The following is an 18,464-nucleotide window of genomic DNA, read 5'->3' as shown; positions in this document are numbered from 1 at the left end:
GTGCTTCGCCGAGCAAATTCGAGCGAGTTCTTATCTTCGTCGAACGCGGTTTCAAAGTGCTTTGACCGGCGGCGTCGCGACGCTCTTGGACCCCTCTCGATATACATCTCTACAACTGTACATATAGTTACGTATACAATGCCATTTCAATGCATTATGTTTTGCGAACGATTCTGGGAAACGTTCGAAGCCATTGTATATGATTCTTGTTCTCCTGAGCAATAATCTTTATGACCAGGTTTGGCATTTACTGAGGGGTGTATTTTATGGACAGGGCTGTACCTTATGGGTGTATTTTAAGTTCTTGCTTGGAAGGATGGTTGTGATTTGAAGTTAGTATCGCAGTAAAATTATGAGGAAGGGATAAAGAGGGAGAGAGAGAAAGAGAGAGAGAGAGAGTAAATTATCTTTATGAGTTTGTTACGTATAGCAGAAATATAAAGTACTAGAGATATTTTAATTATAAGATAACATTAATGTTACAGGTTATTGAATTCATTTTGACGTCAGTTTTAATTGACTATTCTTATAATTTAAAAAATTAAACGTTCAAAAGATTGTCAAAATTACTAGCGAGAATCTTCTACCATTCTCTATCAAGAATAGTTTCAAATCCTCTAACATTAGTGTTACAATTGAAAGGAAAGGTCATAGTTGATAGCTGGTTGAAACGAGAATAGAAGAAGGTAAACGAGAGAAACGTTTTACCAGCGAATACCATGCTTTTCCAACATAGTTCAAAGCATACGTTTGAAACCACTGTAATTATTTATGCTCATCATAGGCATTGTAGACGCGATTCGCGAATGAAAGGTATAAGTCCGTCGGGCATTTCAATTTGAATCGAACGCGCGAACATTCATATCCGCCTCCCTGTTGAATGAAATGAACCACGGAAAATTTATATTCTCTCGCTCTACTTGCCCCTTGAAATACCGCTGCAAACACTGACCCACATCACTGCGTGCTGCTGGCACGAAAAACGACGAGATTTCGTCGTCCGCCATCTCGTCTATTATTCCTACTTTTATTGAGGCTCGTCTTTTGTTCTATTTGTATCCTTTTTCGATTGGATCTCGCGTCTCTCGTCATGCAAAAAGGGAATCTCCTAACGTTTTTCTTCGACCATTTCAACGATGGTTACTGCGAAGCGATTGAGTAATGAACGTCGATGGGAAATTGATTTCTTTGTTACGTCTTTAGTGCTAAAAAGTATATAAGTATAGTATATATTTTATAGCATATAACGTCTGTAAATATTTACGTAACTAATTAATTTTCGTCATAGTAGTATAAAATTAAAAGCAGAAAGCTTTTTGTTAATTTCTTTTCTAATTTGATTAAAAGCAACCTGAATTTATTAGCGTTGCAATAATCAGCGGGTTATAATTATTCTTCCACGAAATTTTGCCAATTTTTCACTGTGCATGTCAAGGGATTGCGAGGAAAAAATGGCGGCTAATGCGGTTAGATTATGAAAAAGTAATTGCCCGAGCTGCCATAATTAGCCAGCTGTTATTCATGTTTCAACGAAATATATGGAAATTGTCCTGTAATTGCGGTTCGTGGTAACAATCGAGCAATCACGAAATAAAAATTTTTTACCCACATTCTCTGACATACTGTCCTAATTTATACTTTAATCTTCCTATTTTTTTCTTCCCATTTTTTAATCTTCCCGTTTCCATTAAGTGAAAAAACTTACGGTATTTTTATACAATTATTATATCCAACATAATACTTAAATACAATATGTATATATCTTCAAATATAATAATCTATATCGGCCCTTGTTATTCATTCAAAGATATACCAGAAATTCTTTTGCCCTTAAGCATTAACAATTCGTCTACCTGGTGATGCCTTGTTCATAAAGGTCAGGGTTTCTTTTGGTCAGTGTTCGGTAATGTCTTAAAAGGTTCCATAAATATGGAACTATGTAATCGCTAATCTGCTTGAAAACGGTGAAGACGAGGTTCGCAATAATTCTATATTATTAGAACGAATATATAAACCACGCGTATTAGCCTCTTGTCCTATCAATAAAAATATTCTCAATTTTGAAATCACCGAACGCGCTTTGTCCAATTCTACAGACATATTTGTCTCTTTTCTTGACGATTAAAATTTTCTCAAATAATAAGTAATTTTTCAATTATCAACACACTCTATCCAATTATCCAGCATTTTGAACCGAGGAAAATAGTCCTATCGTTCTTCTTTCGATTCCAAAGACGGTCATTTCCACAGCACCCAGTCGACGGTCTCAACGTCTTAAACAGCACCCTTCCCTCGTTTCCCCGAGATACGTCATAGCATTTTCTCGACGCGACGAAAGTAGAATCCATCGGGTACGAACGAGATCAGCGAACCGCGTGATTCGGTTACGAAGCGAACGACCGCCTGCGTTTCTTCGAATTAGATCGTCGATCGAATTATCAACGAGCGGAGTTGCCCGATATGACAGTGTGGAACGATCCCGGTGAGACCGACAGCATTGATTCCAACTGTTCGCGGCAAGCAGAGCGCGAACGAAACGTTTTGATTTACGTGCAAATTCCACCCTTGTGCCTGTTTCCTCCTCGATAAAAAAGCCACGTTCAATGACTCGTGAATTGCCGTACGGCCAAACAATTCGCGACTCTTTCTCCCGATGAGGGAACGGACGATGATGCTTCACGATCAGAAAATGCGAATGGATTGATATTAATTCTATCGACGGACGTTTTTCCAATGGCATTGGAAAATGCCACGGTTTAACGTCTTCATTAGTTTTCCTGATATTGATAGACGTTTAGCGAGTGGAATGAAGAATTTTCTGAGAACTCTTGTTAGCAGATTTGTGTTATATCAGACTGTCCCTCAAGTTTTCCCCTTGCTTTATCAAATATTTGGCATTAAATTAATTCTTAAATACCGTGGCGAAATAGAAGTAGGTATATTAATTTTCTGATGGGGTTCTGAGCTATTTTAATGGAAAATTTAAATCTCAACCTACAGATTATAATTAAAAGGCTCATCTTTATTAAGAATTAATAAAACGAATTGCATCGTAGATTATTTTAGAGCAAAATGATAAGTTTATAAAGTGTCTGAGGTATTTTCGAATATTATACTTTGGATGTTTTATACGTTTTATACGTATTCTGTACATTTTTCTATCTTCAAATCTTCTATAAATGAATCTCTCTTCCCAAATAACTGATGTTTTATACTAAAATTGTGATGAAATAATATTCTATACTGAGTTCATAAAATTTTCTTTCTGCACTAATGTGTATTTTACATTTCATCTTCGAAACTGAAAATAAATCTCTTCTTGCAATTGCCACGTTTAATACCAAACTAATAATACAATTTTTTCTAGCTAATTAAGAAAATATCTGCACACAATATTTGATGTGTAAAAAATCATAGTTAATTTAGATTTTACAAATTCACCGCGTTACTCAAAAGACCAAATTAACGCGACAAGAAAGACACGGAATATTTTAATACAATTTGTTCAGGACGAGAAGACCAAAGCACGTATCGGAGCTAAACGAAACAAAATCAAGAAGATCGTGCTAAGACTGTCGAGACACGATGCTGGGTTTCATTGTTTCGAATTAAGAGAACTGCAACGAAAGCGTAAAAATATCAACAGCGAAATGCTTTCTCGAGTTTCTCTGCTCGTACTGTCTTGAAATTGGCAACGATACACGATGGTGAAATTAAAAACGCGCGTGTTTTATAGTTTCTCGTTATATGTGCTAGAATTTTTAAAGAAATTGAAAGCTTTTACCGTCCGTATAAATGAAATTAATTCGCAGCGATGCGTCAGCTTCCCGTGAAAGACAGCGCAAAGTTAATGTCGATGGAAGTTAAAATTTTTTCAAATAAAATCTAATTATACACGATAGAAATTTTAGATATTTATTTACTATAATGTCTTACGATAATGTCTTACGATAGATTAATATTTTATAATAGATATTTACTTTCTGTTTGGAATAATTTGGAAATAAATGTTTGCTAAAAATATACGTATAATTTCCTGGCCGCGTGTTAAATTCAATAACCGTCGATGAATATTATCGTTGGTTTCAACTTGATTTTTTGGAAAATTTTATTTAACAGTTTATAAATTGTGCGGCGGACCGTTGAACGAAATTCCAAATATCAAATTGAAGGGTTGTAAAATTAGAATTTAAATATTTTTCACAGTAAATATATGACTCTATGTTTTGAAAGATTTTATAATGAACAATTATGAAAAATATAAAAACAACAGTTTCTAACCAACTGGACCAAGTTTAATGTTCATCGATGAACTTCAATCAACAATTAATAAAAACTATGCAATTTTTTAACAAAATTCTACGGAAATACCAATGTTCGAAAATTGTAATTTTTAAAAGTTTTGAAAGTAATTATTACTTATCTGATTAATGAATTAAATAAATATCGTATGTATGATCTTAAATAAAATACGATGTAGGGATATGTATACACAGATAAACACTGTGTTGAAACTAGTTCTGAATAAATACTAAAAAAATGTACCTATAACGTATAAACTTCACATACAAAAACGTGCACCTTATCATTTAGTGAATAGAATAATCCCATAATTACTATTCTACGAAAGCGGAATCATTGAACGGCAAGATTCTCGCAAGTTTCAAATTGCTCGAGTTTAGTGAACGGTAATGTTCGCGATGTTCAAAGAAACCTGGAGGAAGACAACGCGCAATTCTCTAGCGAGTCATGATATGCAACCAAATACGATGCACCACGGGGACTGCTATAGTTTCTTGTATCGAATAATTAATGACGGCTTGGAAATCACGATGTATTTCAAATTGAGACCAGTGTTACAGTTTCATCCAAGTCTCTTACTTGCGATTGGTTACTGTTCCTTATTAGACTCAGCTTGACTAAGCGTTCACTTCATATTCGATATACTCGTATTTTAGCAAAGTTCTTATTATTCCAAAGAAGTTATTATTGAGTTGGCAACTAAGTGATTGCGGATTTTGTCAATACCACCTAATGACAATATATAATGACAATATATAATCGCATTAGTCACCACTTCATTTCTTCGATTATTGAAACAAATAAAAAACTTGATGAAACTAAAGCTCATTACGAACACTAGAATTCGAATCATTAACATCTAAATATTATAATTAAGGATTAAAAAGATATACATATATACATTTGTGGACCAAAGAAAATTTAAAATTGGAAAATTTATTTAATACGTGCAACGAATATTAGCAACTTTTGTATGAAACTTTGTACCATATCAGTAACAATCTTTACGTCCCAAATTTCTTTTAGTCTACCACTATACATACGCAAGATAAAAATGTACAGACAAAAAAAGAAAAAAGAAAAAAGAAAATGAAAACCCTCAAATTATAAAGTCACTCGCACAATTTCTACAGTTTTGCCCTAAATTTCTCCAAAATTACAAATTACAAAATCCACGAAAATAGGATATGAATGAACATTAACCAAACTCGCTACATAGAAGTTTATCCAGTTAGTCAAAACGATAATTACTTTCACGAAGCGAAACGAACTCGACACGTTACCGGAGAAATATAACTAAATCACGAAATATCTACAATTAATAATAATAATCGACTCGCACGCGATTGCACAAAACTAGTAGTGACACGGTTCGATCATTTAAAAGCAGGCATTAAATCGGAACCGCTGTTGCCGAGCGAATATAAATACAGCAAGTGTGTAACGGAGTTAATACGGATTTTAACGCGTATTATCGTTATCAATTAAAATCCCGTTATCTATAGTAACAACGTTAATGCGCGCATTTAAATACAACCCGATAGCGGAGCTGAAACTGCGTTTCGAAAGCCTTTGTGTTTGTCCCTTGCCTCCTCTCGCAGCCCTCTCTCGTCATTACGCGGAAGAAAACGTAATTAAAAGCTTTGTACCGCTCGCGAAAACCAGAAAGACTGGTTTTCCGGACGTTTTACTAGTTTCCGGACGTTTTACTAGTTTCCAGGCGTCCTACGCATACTGGCTACCGTGAATTTCAATGAAAAATGAAGTTTTATGATTTCGTAGGAATAAATAGAGAAGCTCGTGACAAGAATGGTTCATGCTCATATTTGTCTTTCTATCGTTAATGAAATACGTGAAAATGTGACTTTCTGGTCAACATATTTCAATTTTTTTAAATAAAATATTTTTTACGTCATATAATTTCTATGAGTGTAGCTATAATTATATTGCAGGAGAATTATGTCTAATTAAATCAAGAAGCTAGGGACTTCGTGACAAACATTTTTACAGAACCAGTTCATTTGTATGCTTTAAGAAGAATTATACTTTTGACGAGCATATTTTTCGCGGCAGTAATGACGCGTGTGCATTTTGTAGTTGCACTATTTTTTTACAATGGAAACACATTTTTTTACGTCTTCTCAGTCTTCTAGATATTTTTCACCTAATTATAATCTCATTCGTTAAAATATTTGAAATTAAATTTTATAGAACTTATCGTACGAAATATAAGGAATACGCTGTAAATTTTGTAGGCGTTCTAAATGTAGTACATTTTAATTTTCGGAATAGAGATCATAAACGTTCACTTGCAACAGATAGAATGCATCTTTCGAAGAATTAATGCTGCGAGTTTTGTAGTCGTCAGGAGAGAATATACTTTGCCAAAATATCGGAAAACTTTTTCGTTTAGCAAAAAATTGGTGTAGGGAACGATGTATGAGAAATTGTGCAAATTTATGAATGAGTAAGGTATGAATATGTAAAAGTTTTTGACAGATTTATCTACGTAAAGTTGGAGGAAGTGGTTTAAACTAAACCATCCCACTTAAAGTGGTTTAAAAGCTATATAAATTATGAAGTATCCATAATGAATAATATTTTGGTGTGAAATGATGCATTGTAAAATGATGATTATAAAAGCTTTGAACGTTGCTGTCAAGAGGATACAAATATTATGAAACGAGCAGCAAAATCTTTAAAACAAAGGGGAAATAACGAAGATTTTAATTAAAAAGGACAGCGGACTTTTCGTAATTCGTAAGCTGTACATGTAAATTATTTTTTTTTAATTTCATGTTGCTCATACGTAATTTAAATTATTTCGTATAAAAAGGAACTGTAAATTAATCTGTTTTGACTGAAAACAAAAATTCATTGCTTTCTCGTCGTAAAGGGGAGTATAAATATTTATTTCCCATTTTTATTGTATCAAAGATCTTGAATAACACTCGATCAAGTTTATATATTTATTATTTTTATTTACTCTTCCTTTTTAAGAGCTTCAAAATATTCATGGAAACGAAATTTTCACTCAAACAAAACTCAAACACACTTTTATATTTAGTTTCATACTTATATTAATTTCTGCAAAATAAATTTTAAAACTCTGATAAGTATTCAATTACATTCACGGGCTTATATCTTTTATTTCTTCTCTACTTTGACAAGCTAGAAATTATTCACCGAAACGAAATATTTTCTGTGATAAAACTCAAATACACTTTCGAGTTTAATTTCTTATTTCTTCGTCGAAATAGATATGTCAACTTGTCAAATCCGCCTGACTATTTATTTATTTATTTATCCTGTTTTTCTTGAAGCCTGTACGTCAGATTTTGCCGACGTGCATGAAGAAACGCTAAGGAACTCTAAACGAAATTGAGTGCTTCTAACCATTAAAAGTCGTTCTATCGACAAGTAGCTATAAAATGTTCGTCGTATGAAATCACAGGTTGCAACTTTTTCTCTTTTTAAATATCGAAGTCCAGAGCTGAACTTTCCAAGCGAGTAACTGTTTAAATGCAATAAAGGTTCTTGATTGAGAAGCCTGGTGTGTTCGTCCGAAACTTTCTTTCTGCGAAAAGAAAGAGATTAAAGCTGTAGTATTGGGCTTGAGAACAATTTCTTGTTCGCAGAACACATAAAAGAAATCCAATCAATTCAGGGTGCGTAATAAACGCGTGGAAATGGTTTGGATGAAATGTTATCTATCGTAAAAATAGGATATAAAAAAGTTCCGCCATAAAAGTTTGCAATTATTGATTCGAGGTGATTATTACGTTGAAAATCTTCGTTTTAGATAATTGCACCACTCAGAAGTCAAACTGATTCTACTATTCTACTATTAAATTGTGGTAGTATTTGTTCAAATTTATATTTTTATAGAACCTAAATAAAGATATCATTTCACTTACTGAAAGTTATACGAAGTATTCTATGCCGTGAATATTTTACATATTTTTAAATATTACATGCGTTCTGTGAAAAAGTTTTTGTAATTGGCTTTTCAGAAACCAAAGAATTGATCTTAATATAGTTGTGCCAGTACAGCTTAACTTTCGTATCCTGTTATTACGAGTTAGAATATTTTTCCACAAATAAGTACACGATATTTGTTATAAATATCTTGCATTTCGTTGAAAATTTTTATCTACCAAATAAAATGTTCGCTCGATGCTCTATTATAAGGAAGATCAGGAATTTCTACCTTTAATCAAAGTAAATAAACGTTTTATCTCATAAGGGCAGCTCATAATATATTCTTAAACGCGATAGAATAGTTACCTCGCAATGTTGATTATGCAAGAGATTAAAATATTTAACTTCTAATAGATAAAAGAACGCTCGATACTACTTTTTCTCTCATCTTACATCGTATTATAGTTGGAAACTAAAACTTCTTCTCCTCTGTTAATAATATTCTGCTTTTCCTATCCCTTACTCTTTAACTTGCTTTTATAATCTGCTTAAACTTTCCTTCTACTAAATAACGAAATAGAAGCTGCAGCTCTGCCGGTCAATATTAAATTCATGTTACTTTTAAGGACAAAATGGAACCTTGTATGAATTAATATCCTCAACTACGTAAAATTACCCAACTTATGAAATCCTTCAAAGAATTTTCTCAATTCTTTAAAAATTCCTCTAAAATTCCTTCTGGGCTATCGACTTATGTACATCTACCCTATCGATCAACAAATAACAAGACGATCGACGATCCTCATCGCGACTAGTCGAAGATGTCGAGTAGCCAAACGCCAAACGACAACATCTTGCTTCTACTGTTATAAAACCATTTGCAATCAAGTAGTTTCTAGTCTTCCATGCTTGGAACTTTTCTTACAGCGGTGAATACGACGTGGAATGAGAAAAAAAGAGAAGAAGAACGAGGATGCGGCGACGGAGGGATGAAAAAGAGATTATGGGCGTATTATTGGTTTCGCGAGTTACGGCTCGCTTCTTGAGAAAGTTCAAGCAAAGCTGTCGCCGCGGCACGTCGCAGGGACGGGTTCAAAAAGCGCGGCGAACTTCCACTTTAATAAGCCGGAGCTTCCTAAGAGCTCGGCCCACCCGTTTCCTTATCTGCTTCTTCTCCTCTCTCTTCTTCTCTTTCCGCTCGCGTTATATTTTTATTGCGCTCCGACTTTCTGCATTTTCGATGCAATTCCGACGTAAACCGTAGATATGCAAGCGGCCATGCAAATACCGTTCTACGAGGTAGTTGCTGGAACGTTACTGGAAGCTCTGGATTATTCTTTATTCTCCTTACTCGACCACCACCTTTTGCTTCTTCGACGCGAATACTAATTGTAAGTGTTGCATTGTAACAACTTGGCAAAACTTTTTTGTAACATTTGGTGCATTACCTTAAAACACGAATATTAGATGATCTTCTGTGGCTTGATATCGCGTGACCGGTGTTTACAGATTATACGATGATTCATTTTATGATGATACCTTTATGAAAGTTGAATCGACGTATTTCTTTGCTACGATTTAAAGGAAATTCTAGAATGTTTCTGTAACTTCGATTGCACGAGATAAGTACAAATAACAACAGCACATTAGTGTATCATTAAATGTGAAAACTTTTGTAATATGATTATTTTGCTTCTATAATGATATATGTTCCAATAATTATTTCGATACAGTGATTTAGTAAATAAATCAAATTAGTAGATACCAAGTAATCTAACAGGTTACATGTTTGTAACAAAGATATAATTGTATGTGATTAAGAATTAATTAAATAAGATGTGTAGTTAGATAAGTAGACGCCATACACCTAAAGATAATATCATCCAGTATCAAAATATTTCTTCCAATTATTTTTGTCATTATAGCACACTTCACACAAAGAAAGCTAACAAATTCAATTTCAACATATACGAATAATTCATATTGTATCGTTTTCTTACAAAAAAATCATGTCAGCCTTGCACGTGTGACTGAATTTTAACATTTATTCTGTATTTGATGATTTTAATATTCCTTATGAAAAAGGTAGAGTGAGAGAAAGGGAAAGAGAAAGAAAAAACAAGGAAGTGAGAGGAAACCCACTAAACGTATACAATATTAATTTTTCCTGACGTTGTGGATATAGAAAATTGCGTTCATATTAATATTTTCATGTCTACCAAATAAAGGGAACACCTCGGGGAAAAAAGGCTGCGTTATATCTATCGTAACAATTTCCAGGGGACCAAGAGGCAGATTACGAGATGATGATAGAGAAGGAATATTAAAATTGCCGGTTAAAGAAGCTGCTTTTAACAATTTCCAGGAACTTTTGATAGGCAATGGAGCAATTTCATCCGCGTTTAGATGAGGATGTTATTTATTATGCCGCAGGGAATTTATCTCCCTTTGATCACAAAGAACGGCACTATTATTCATTCGTCCATGATAAAATATGCATTTAATGCCTCGTCGCCGAGAAGATGAAGTATTTTAGAAACGAACGATTATTTATTTTTACCTAGTAACAGTTATTACTATTTAGCAATCTGAATAAACAGAGCTTGATACTAAAGAACTTTGAATAGTATTTCATTAAAATTTAATAGCAAAATTACTTCTAGGATATATATATTAACATTCTTGTTACTTTCTAAATATGCAAAAATAGCTTTTAGAATAATTTTAAATCTTAATCTTACAACAGTTTTTGATTGAAACTTTTGTTGTACCTATCGACGTATGGGCATGTTAGAATACTAATTGGGATACCTATAATTGGTTATTAGGATACTGAAGTAATATGACATCATGGGACTTTATATCGAGCTATCAAGTATCAAGATATCGAGGTTTAAAGGTATCGAAATATCAAGAAATTGTGATATATACTGCTGTATCGAGACATTAAAGCATCAAGATTATCAAATATCAGAATGCGAAGTATTATCAGAAGTTTAACATATGGAGATATCGAGGTATTGTATTATTTGGATACCATAGATATCATATACAAAGTACTACAATATCAAGACATCAAAGATATCGAATATTCAAACACTGGTAACATTCGATTATTATAATTTTTCAACTTAATATACGGCAGTTTAGATAGAAATAAGTATAATACCTAACATCTTTCTAAATACATTAAAATTATGTGCCAAACGCGTAATCAATACTATTTTCTTTTTTCGTGATTACAATCCAGCATTCCAGTGAATATCTCGCTGTATTTCTGCAAAATTCTAGTAATCAATATATTTCTGTTTAATCCAAATTATAATTCTTCATAATCTTTCGCGAACAAATTCTTCTACTCTTTATTTTCTCCACTTGTGAATGAGAATGCTGGAAACTACACAAGGCACCAATAAAAAGTAGTACAAGATCTATCACTTTTAGAAGGCAAAACAGTGTTACATTAGATATCAGTATAAACTACAAAAAAATTCGCCTGTTTTTCTTGAAAAACATTTACGAAAAAGGCTACTAAAATCCAACAGAATGGACAGTCATTATCTCCGCGTTACTCTACGTTACATTAAGGATACTGATTTCAAGACGTTTCAGAAAAACCAGCTCTACACATATCTCCCGGAATTTCTCCTCGAAATGGAGACATACATAGGATATCGAACGAACGGTAACATAACCAGGAATTGGAGGCAGTGGTATCCGAAACAGGTTTCCGGAACGGAAGCGACAACCGCACAACGAAACAATTGGGGATGCGGTAATTTCTCCGGCCGCACGATCATCGATGAAGCTTGTAGCGGTCGGCGCTCACGCAATTCAGTTCTGATTAGCCGAGGTACGATACGCCGGCATATTTAACTAACTAATGCAGTTGCAAATTAGCTATTAGTAGGTGTTACACGCAGTGGCAGATAGGCGTAGGGATAATCAAATTAAATAGAATAGTTACTGTCTCCCATGTCGACGGTGAAACTACATAACCCTGTTAGCCTAACTGCGCAAAGTGCACGCGTACTGCTAGTATACACAGTACGAAGGATAGAAGACCATGTGCGTGCACAACGATGAGAAACGTGTGCATTAGCACACCGTGCGAATAACATGTATAAACAGGGATGATGCATAGGTGAAATCCGCGCGTATCCCTCGAGGATGTTATCAGTATCGCGTCTCCGTGTCTCCGGGAAAATATTGAAACGTCTGTCAAAGGAGAGAACGTGGCTGGAAAATCGAGTTTGACGGGGAATTGCTTGATACGGGGAAAGGAAGCTATTTTACTTTCTCAACACTGACAGAAGTATCATCCATCGACGCGTCTATGGCCACGTACAAAGTGTACGCAAATTCGATTTATGATACCGGGCGTATAGTAAAATTTCTCTTGGGATTAAGAAACCGAACGGGGAACGTTAAGTTTATTATTTCGTAATTTCCAGCGGAAAATTAGAGAATTATGAATTGGGAATATCTCGAGCGGAACTTGTAATTCTGCCGTGGATGTTTGTTTTGATTAATTGTGTTTTTGGTGCGTGGAAATACGGAATGGTTGAAATTAAGCTATTGTAGACGATAATATTAATGTTTCAAGGTATTTTTGTTTAAATAAGATTGCACGTGGCTTGTGAATACCTACGCAGTTTGTTTAGATTAACTGTAAATGTAAATTGTCATTGTAAATTGTAATGTAAACGTATCCATACAAACTACTAAATCTTCAATTAGTTAAAAGCACATCTAACATTTAATTATAATGTTATTTGCTTTCAAAACTGTCTTATGGACTTGAATTTTAAACTTTCAGATGACAATGCAATAAAAGTTTCTGTATTATTATCGATACTTTCTTCAATATTAATCGAATTGAAGACGAAAGATTTATCAGAGTACCTATTTTTAGAATGCAAGATTTAAATGGATACTCGAAAAGAAGCTCTGGGATGCTTGTCGGGAACGCCTTATGCAAACGTTTACACACGATTGGATAACCATAGCACATGTGTATGGTACTGATGCAAATGCTAGAAGTGCGTTGGTATCGATATAAGCACAAACGACATGGGCGAGCCATTTAAACGGTAACAAGAGTGCCGTGTTACGGGAACGGAATTGGTGCAGGGAACGAACGGACGGCCGATCGAACAAGTACCATAGACAGAATATTATCGGTTCATTATACCGGAACTTCGCCGTGGTTACAGTTAATCGAGTAATCGTTGTTAAACTCGATCAATACGGTTAAGTTTCTGGAACGTTTGTACGCCTAAACGATCTAATATTTGGCATAGTTGATGCAAACGAAAGTTGTTCGACGTGTGAGTCTCTTTTGCTGTTTTCTCGATGCTATTATGGTCTAAGAAATGCGGTCTAAGAAATTATGCGGATAACATAATGATATAGCGATCACAGAATATAGGAAACTCTAAAGATCATGTAAAAATTGTTAAGAATGTAATTAATAATTTATTCTAGCGTCTTCTCAATTACAATTTAATTCTCTTTCATTCTGTTCTTTTGTACTGTACTTTTAAATCTTCTTTTAACTACACGTACATCTGATTGTTAAAGCCTTTTTTACGATTAAAAATACACGAATGTTAAAACTTCTAAAATGCTCTACTATATCGTAATAAAATAACAAAAATTTAGATCCTTCTCAGAGACGGATGATCTATAGCCGGCAGATAAGTCAATCAAGACTCTGAAGTACCGAAACGTTCAATTAAATTCCTACGCAATAAATCACAAAGTTTCCCAGAATCACACGATGAATCAAATGAAGCGATCGTTTAAGAAAGGGCAACGATTCGCTTGGACAGTACTAATGCGCATATTTAGCGCATTTATACAAACCTGTGAAAGTTGCTCTGTCGTTGCCTCGGTCGCCAGTCTAGCCAAACCCTCCTCGTACCTCTCCAGGGCCGTCAGTCTAAGCAGCAAGTTTTGCAGCAATGCCGAAACTTCCTGCCTGGCCGCAGCGTCGACCGCAGCGACCTTCTGCGTGATGGACCTGACGTGGCCCATCACCCTCTCGTCCCGGAAATCGTACGGGAATGTTTCTGTCCATTCGGCTAGCAGCTGCACCAGTCGTGGCACGAAACGTTGCAGACGTTCCTGGAACACGCCAGACAGATTCCAACCGGTTCCACTTCCTCCCTTTTTATTAGTTCACTTGCTCGTATATGCGTTGCCAAACAAGTTTTAGATGAGATGCGGAAATTGGAACGCCACAGAATGCACGTGCCCAACGAATCTTTCAGAACTTTCGAAAACTTGGGACCCTTCAGAGATTGCGAAGCGAATTGTGTGAACTTATTAGCGGTTTTACATCTTTTGCTATTTAATGTGATTCTGTTATTTTTGCTTCGATAAGTTAACTATACCACGTTATATCAAATATTGCATATTCATAATTATTTCCTTCGCAAATGTAGATTATACAAGGCACAGACAAAGATGATAATAATAAGACGATAGTACATGTTTCACCAGTAAGTAAATCCCGCTCAAAGAATAATGCAAATCATCGTAAAATAAGAAACCACCATGACATTTGAACATCCGAATCTCTTCCATCCTGAACATACTGAAGAGAATGCACAATGAAAAAGACTAAAGTACTAAAAAGTGCCAAGTGCAAAAGAACATAACTTTAAATTATAGAAGAAGCCGAAAAAAATAAAATCGAGTAAAAATATCAGTAAAGATACTAAAGCAGAAGACAGCAGCTAAACAAGAAGAAAAGAGAAGAATCGTCAGGGTGGAAATTCATTTGCGAGCGAAACATTTCTGGCCTGGATACGCGTGCTCGTTATTACAACTGGAACGAGAGCGAGCGTGCCAGGGTGATTCTCCGAGGGGATGAATGCGAAAAGGGGGTCGAGCTTGCGAGACGATGAAACGATAATGCACGCGGTGGCCGTAAAGTGCACGCCCGGAAGGTTCTTGGTGGGCTTTTGTGGGACGGTTGCATTCGTGGCTCACCTTGCCACTATCTCCAGTTAGGTTTTGCTGATGCTCGCAGAGGGCGCAGACCTCGCCCAGGAGCTCGTGCGGCTTGATGAAGAGTCTGGCGCTCAGCAAAAAGGCGAAGAGGTACGCCCGATCGGGATAATATTCTTCGGTGGGTACCATATGCTGTACCAAGGCTTCCAGTGAGCCCGACACCAGGTTCCCGTCTCGATAGACCAGAGCCTGAAATGAAACACGAGTCTGGTTAATTGATCGTGATTACTCTAAGGCGCCTCTATGAACTTTCACGGCGGTGAATTTACTTTGAGCTGCGAGAAGGAACATTAATTTTTCGTTTGGAATTAAAATATCGCGAGGGTTATTGAATTTTTGATATAAATGGTTTGATGTATAAAGTATGTAAAGTATAATGTAATTATATAAATACAGCGATTGTAATAATGAAGTAATAAATAAATCGATTATTACTGGAAAAAACTTGTCTGATTTGCTTGGGCATTTTATTAAGTATTACATGTTTCAACGTAATTTACATTTGTCGATTGACAATATTAATTGCACGTACAAATTGCAACTTACACGAACAAATATGTTAATCAACATGTTAATAACATTACCGGCTATATGATATAACAGAGCAATAATCTGGCAATTATGTATAATATATATTATGACATAATTTATACTATTATTAGGAATTCAATAGGAAATATGAATCTCGTAATAAATAACACGTATCATATGCGAATCTCGAAAACAGATTAATTTATTCTGGAATTCGTTCCTGTTCTTTCAAAAGCAAATAGGAAAGTCTAGGATTTAACCAGAATCAGCCCGTTAAAGCGAGATGACGTTGCAAAACTCACACATGATCAGCAGCTTTTCAGTTCTTTTGGGATATTTGCCAAATTCAACTACTGTAAAAGATTAATCCTCTACATTCCAGTTACGCAGTATTTTAACTTTTGTTTGCTTAAAATACATAGAGATCGATACCAACGAAATATCGTAGAAATAGCGGAAAATGCTCGTGAGTTCCAATAATGGCACATATAACTCTTTTGTCACCACTTATATTTATTTAGGAGACTGGAAGGAAATTGATACGAATGTTAACAGATCTGTAAATTGAGAAAACTGTGGATAAAATCAAATGTTAGTCGAATATTTTGTTATACGCGCATATAAAGATTTTAAGCGTTTCTAACAATAATGCTCTAATAATCTAATAAGTATAAATTTAATTCGTTGCTTCCCATATCTACGTTATTGATAAAGAAAAATATTCGAAGTTGTAAGTTTGTATATTCTCGCGTAATCCTCGAATAAGTAATAAAGCAATCCGTTTCATAAACGATTCACAAATCATCAAATGATAGTTTGTATCGTGTTAATTCTTGTCGAAGCGCTATTTAACGATAGATTAATACGTTATTAGCAGACATATTAATTAACGTAACGTCGTCGTCTGTCGATTAAATATGCTGATGCATAAAGCCGGATTTCATTGCAGAGGAAATACGCAGTCGCTCGATAATGTCGTTAAACCGATATTTCACGGGAAGCGTAGGTAGGATTTAAATTCGTTTGAATCACACAGAGACGGTCCATGAAACTGATTTCCGACGATTCGTTATTGGGACGGACTAAGCGCGATGTAATAATCGTTGAAATTTTACAGGCGCGATTTTCGCGCGAATTTCAACATCAGGAACGGAGCCAACGGAGGCCCAAAGCCATATTTTGTAACTTTATAGTCGCATAAATATCTCACTTTATGATACTCTTAAAGTAAGAAGTAACGATGAATGAAAATCTGATTCTTTTTCGAAAGCTCTCGAACTAACAACGTGTAATAGTCGGCTCGGTTCTTCGATTATTCTTTTTATAATATTTCCTTCTGGTATTTTTGGAAAAATTAATAGGAATACGTCGTTTTAATTTTCTTATTAACTTGTACAATGTGTTTAAGTTCTCATATATTTCGATATTTTAAGAAGATTTCGAATTCCATGCATTTATTAGAAGATGTATGCTACAATGAAGTTTGAGAAAAGAAGAATTCGTGTGACATACGTGCCATAATTACGAAAATTTTCTATGATAACTAGACTGCTGATATTTACGTAGATTCAAATTTTTGTGACCATAATTCGGAAATGAGGACCTTCGCAAACATATTTTTCACCTACTAAACGTTATAACTCGATATTCTTTAAATCCATAAATGCATAAAAATTCACAATTGCAATTAATCAATGATAATCTAAATACTTTTATAAACTACTATGTAAATTACAATAACCCTGCCAGAATACTATTTTCACACGATTATCTTGATTATGATATACCGTTTTCTGTAAGATTATCATACTTTCGAGATGGCCATCCGACTTGGTTGTTCCTTTTAATGTTCGCGAAGCTTTAACGGAACAGTGTAACGATAGAAACTTTTCGAAGTTGGTACGTGTACGAAATCAGAAATTCGTTTCGGTAGAGGGACAGTCGAATGCCTGGAGCTTTTCATTCGGTCCTGGAACAAAGTTTCTACCTGTGTCCTGTTAAATCTGCGAGCCATTAAAGTTGCGCGAACCGGCTAGGTAAAGCCCAGCCAACTCGCTCAGGATTCAAATGGCTTAAACTTATCGCGGGCTAATACAGTATTGACGGGGTAAAATTCCTCCCTCGTAAACTTGCCATCGACGAGGAATCGCGAAGAAGGGAAAAAAGGAGGAGAGGTTCACCCTGAGGATCTGGTTCGACGAAAAACTTACCGTTTCTATTCGAAATTTACGCTTCCGCGGAGTTTAGCTCGATTCACCGACTGCAAATGAACCACGATGTCACGCGATAGAAAATCTTGCAAAGTTTTTTCCTAGTTCTATCTTGGATAATTGCAGCTCGTGGTACAGTAAATGGTTCTAAATAGTAAATTGAAGTTAAATGAAATCAGCGATGCGAAGAGAGAATAGAGGTATAATTTCAAAATAGAAGAGCATAAATTCCCAAGGAATTACAAAGATGATGATTTCACGAGATCACATTATCTTCTAAAGGTCTTCAAACGAATTGAAGAAGGAAATGATGAAATGTACGCATTAGGATTTTTTTTATGTATTTGTGAGCTATAAAAAGCATCTTATTTCCATACTCGTGTTTAGAATTGTTGAAATATTTGCCAAAATATATATGAAACACAAAAGAATATGAATAATAAGCAGTATGCAACAAATTGCAAGTAGAAATTAAAATAT

The 18,464-nt window shown here is 34.9% G+C and overlaps 1 protein-coding gene across 1 annotated transcript in view; it reads right to left on the bottom strand.

Moving 5' to 3' along the window:
• Window positions 1-18,464, bottom strand: part of LOC100742007 (ras-GEF domain-containing family member 1B-like) — a 241,605-nt gene that overhangs the window by 32,156 nt on the left and 190,985 nt on the right. Inside the window, exons 4-5 of the mRNA XM_024372422.2 lie at window positions 15,223-15,432; window positions 14,092-14,352 (exon numbers count right to left, since the gene is read on the bottom strand). Coding sequence (XP_024228190.1) covers window positions 14,092-14,352; window positions 15,223-15,432 — 471 coding nt within the window. The remainder of the gene's footprint in view (window positions 1-14,091; window positions 14,353-15,222; window positions 15,433-18,464) is intronic.

This window comes from Bombus impatiens, unplaced genomic scaffold (assembly GCF_000188095.3).
Source record: "Bombus impatiens unplaced genomic scaffold, BIMP_2.2 scf_0064, whole genome shotgun sequence".
NCBI lineage: Eukaryota > Metazoa > Arthropoda > Insecta > Hymenoptera > Apidae > Bombus > Bombus impatiens.
The sequence above is the reverse complement of the archived record's forward strand: the minus strand, read 5'-3'. Positions and strand labels throughout refer to the sequence as shown.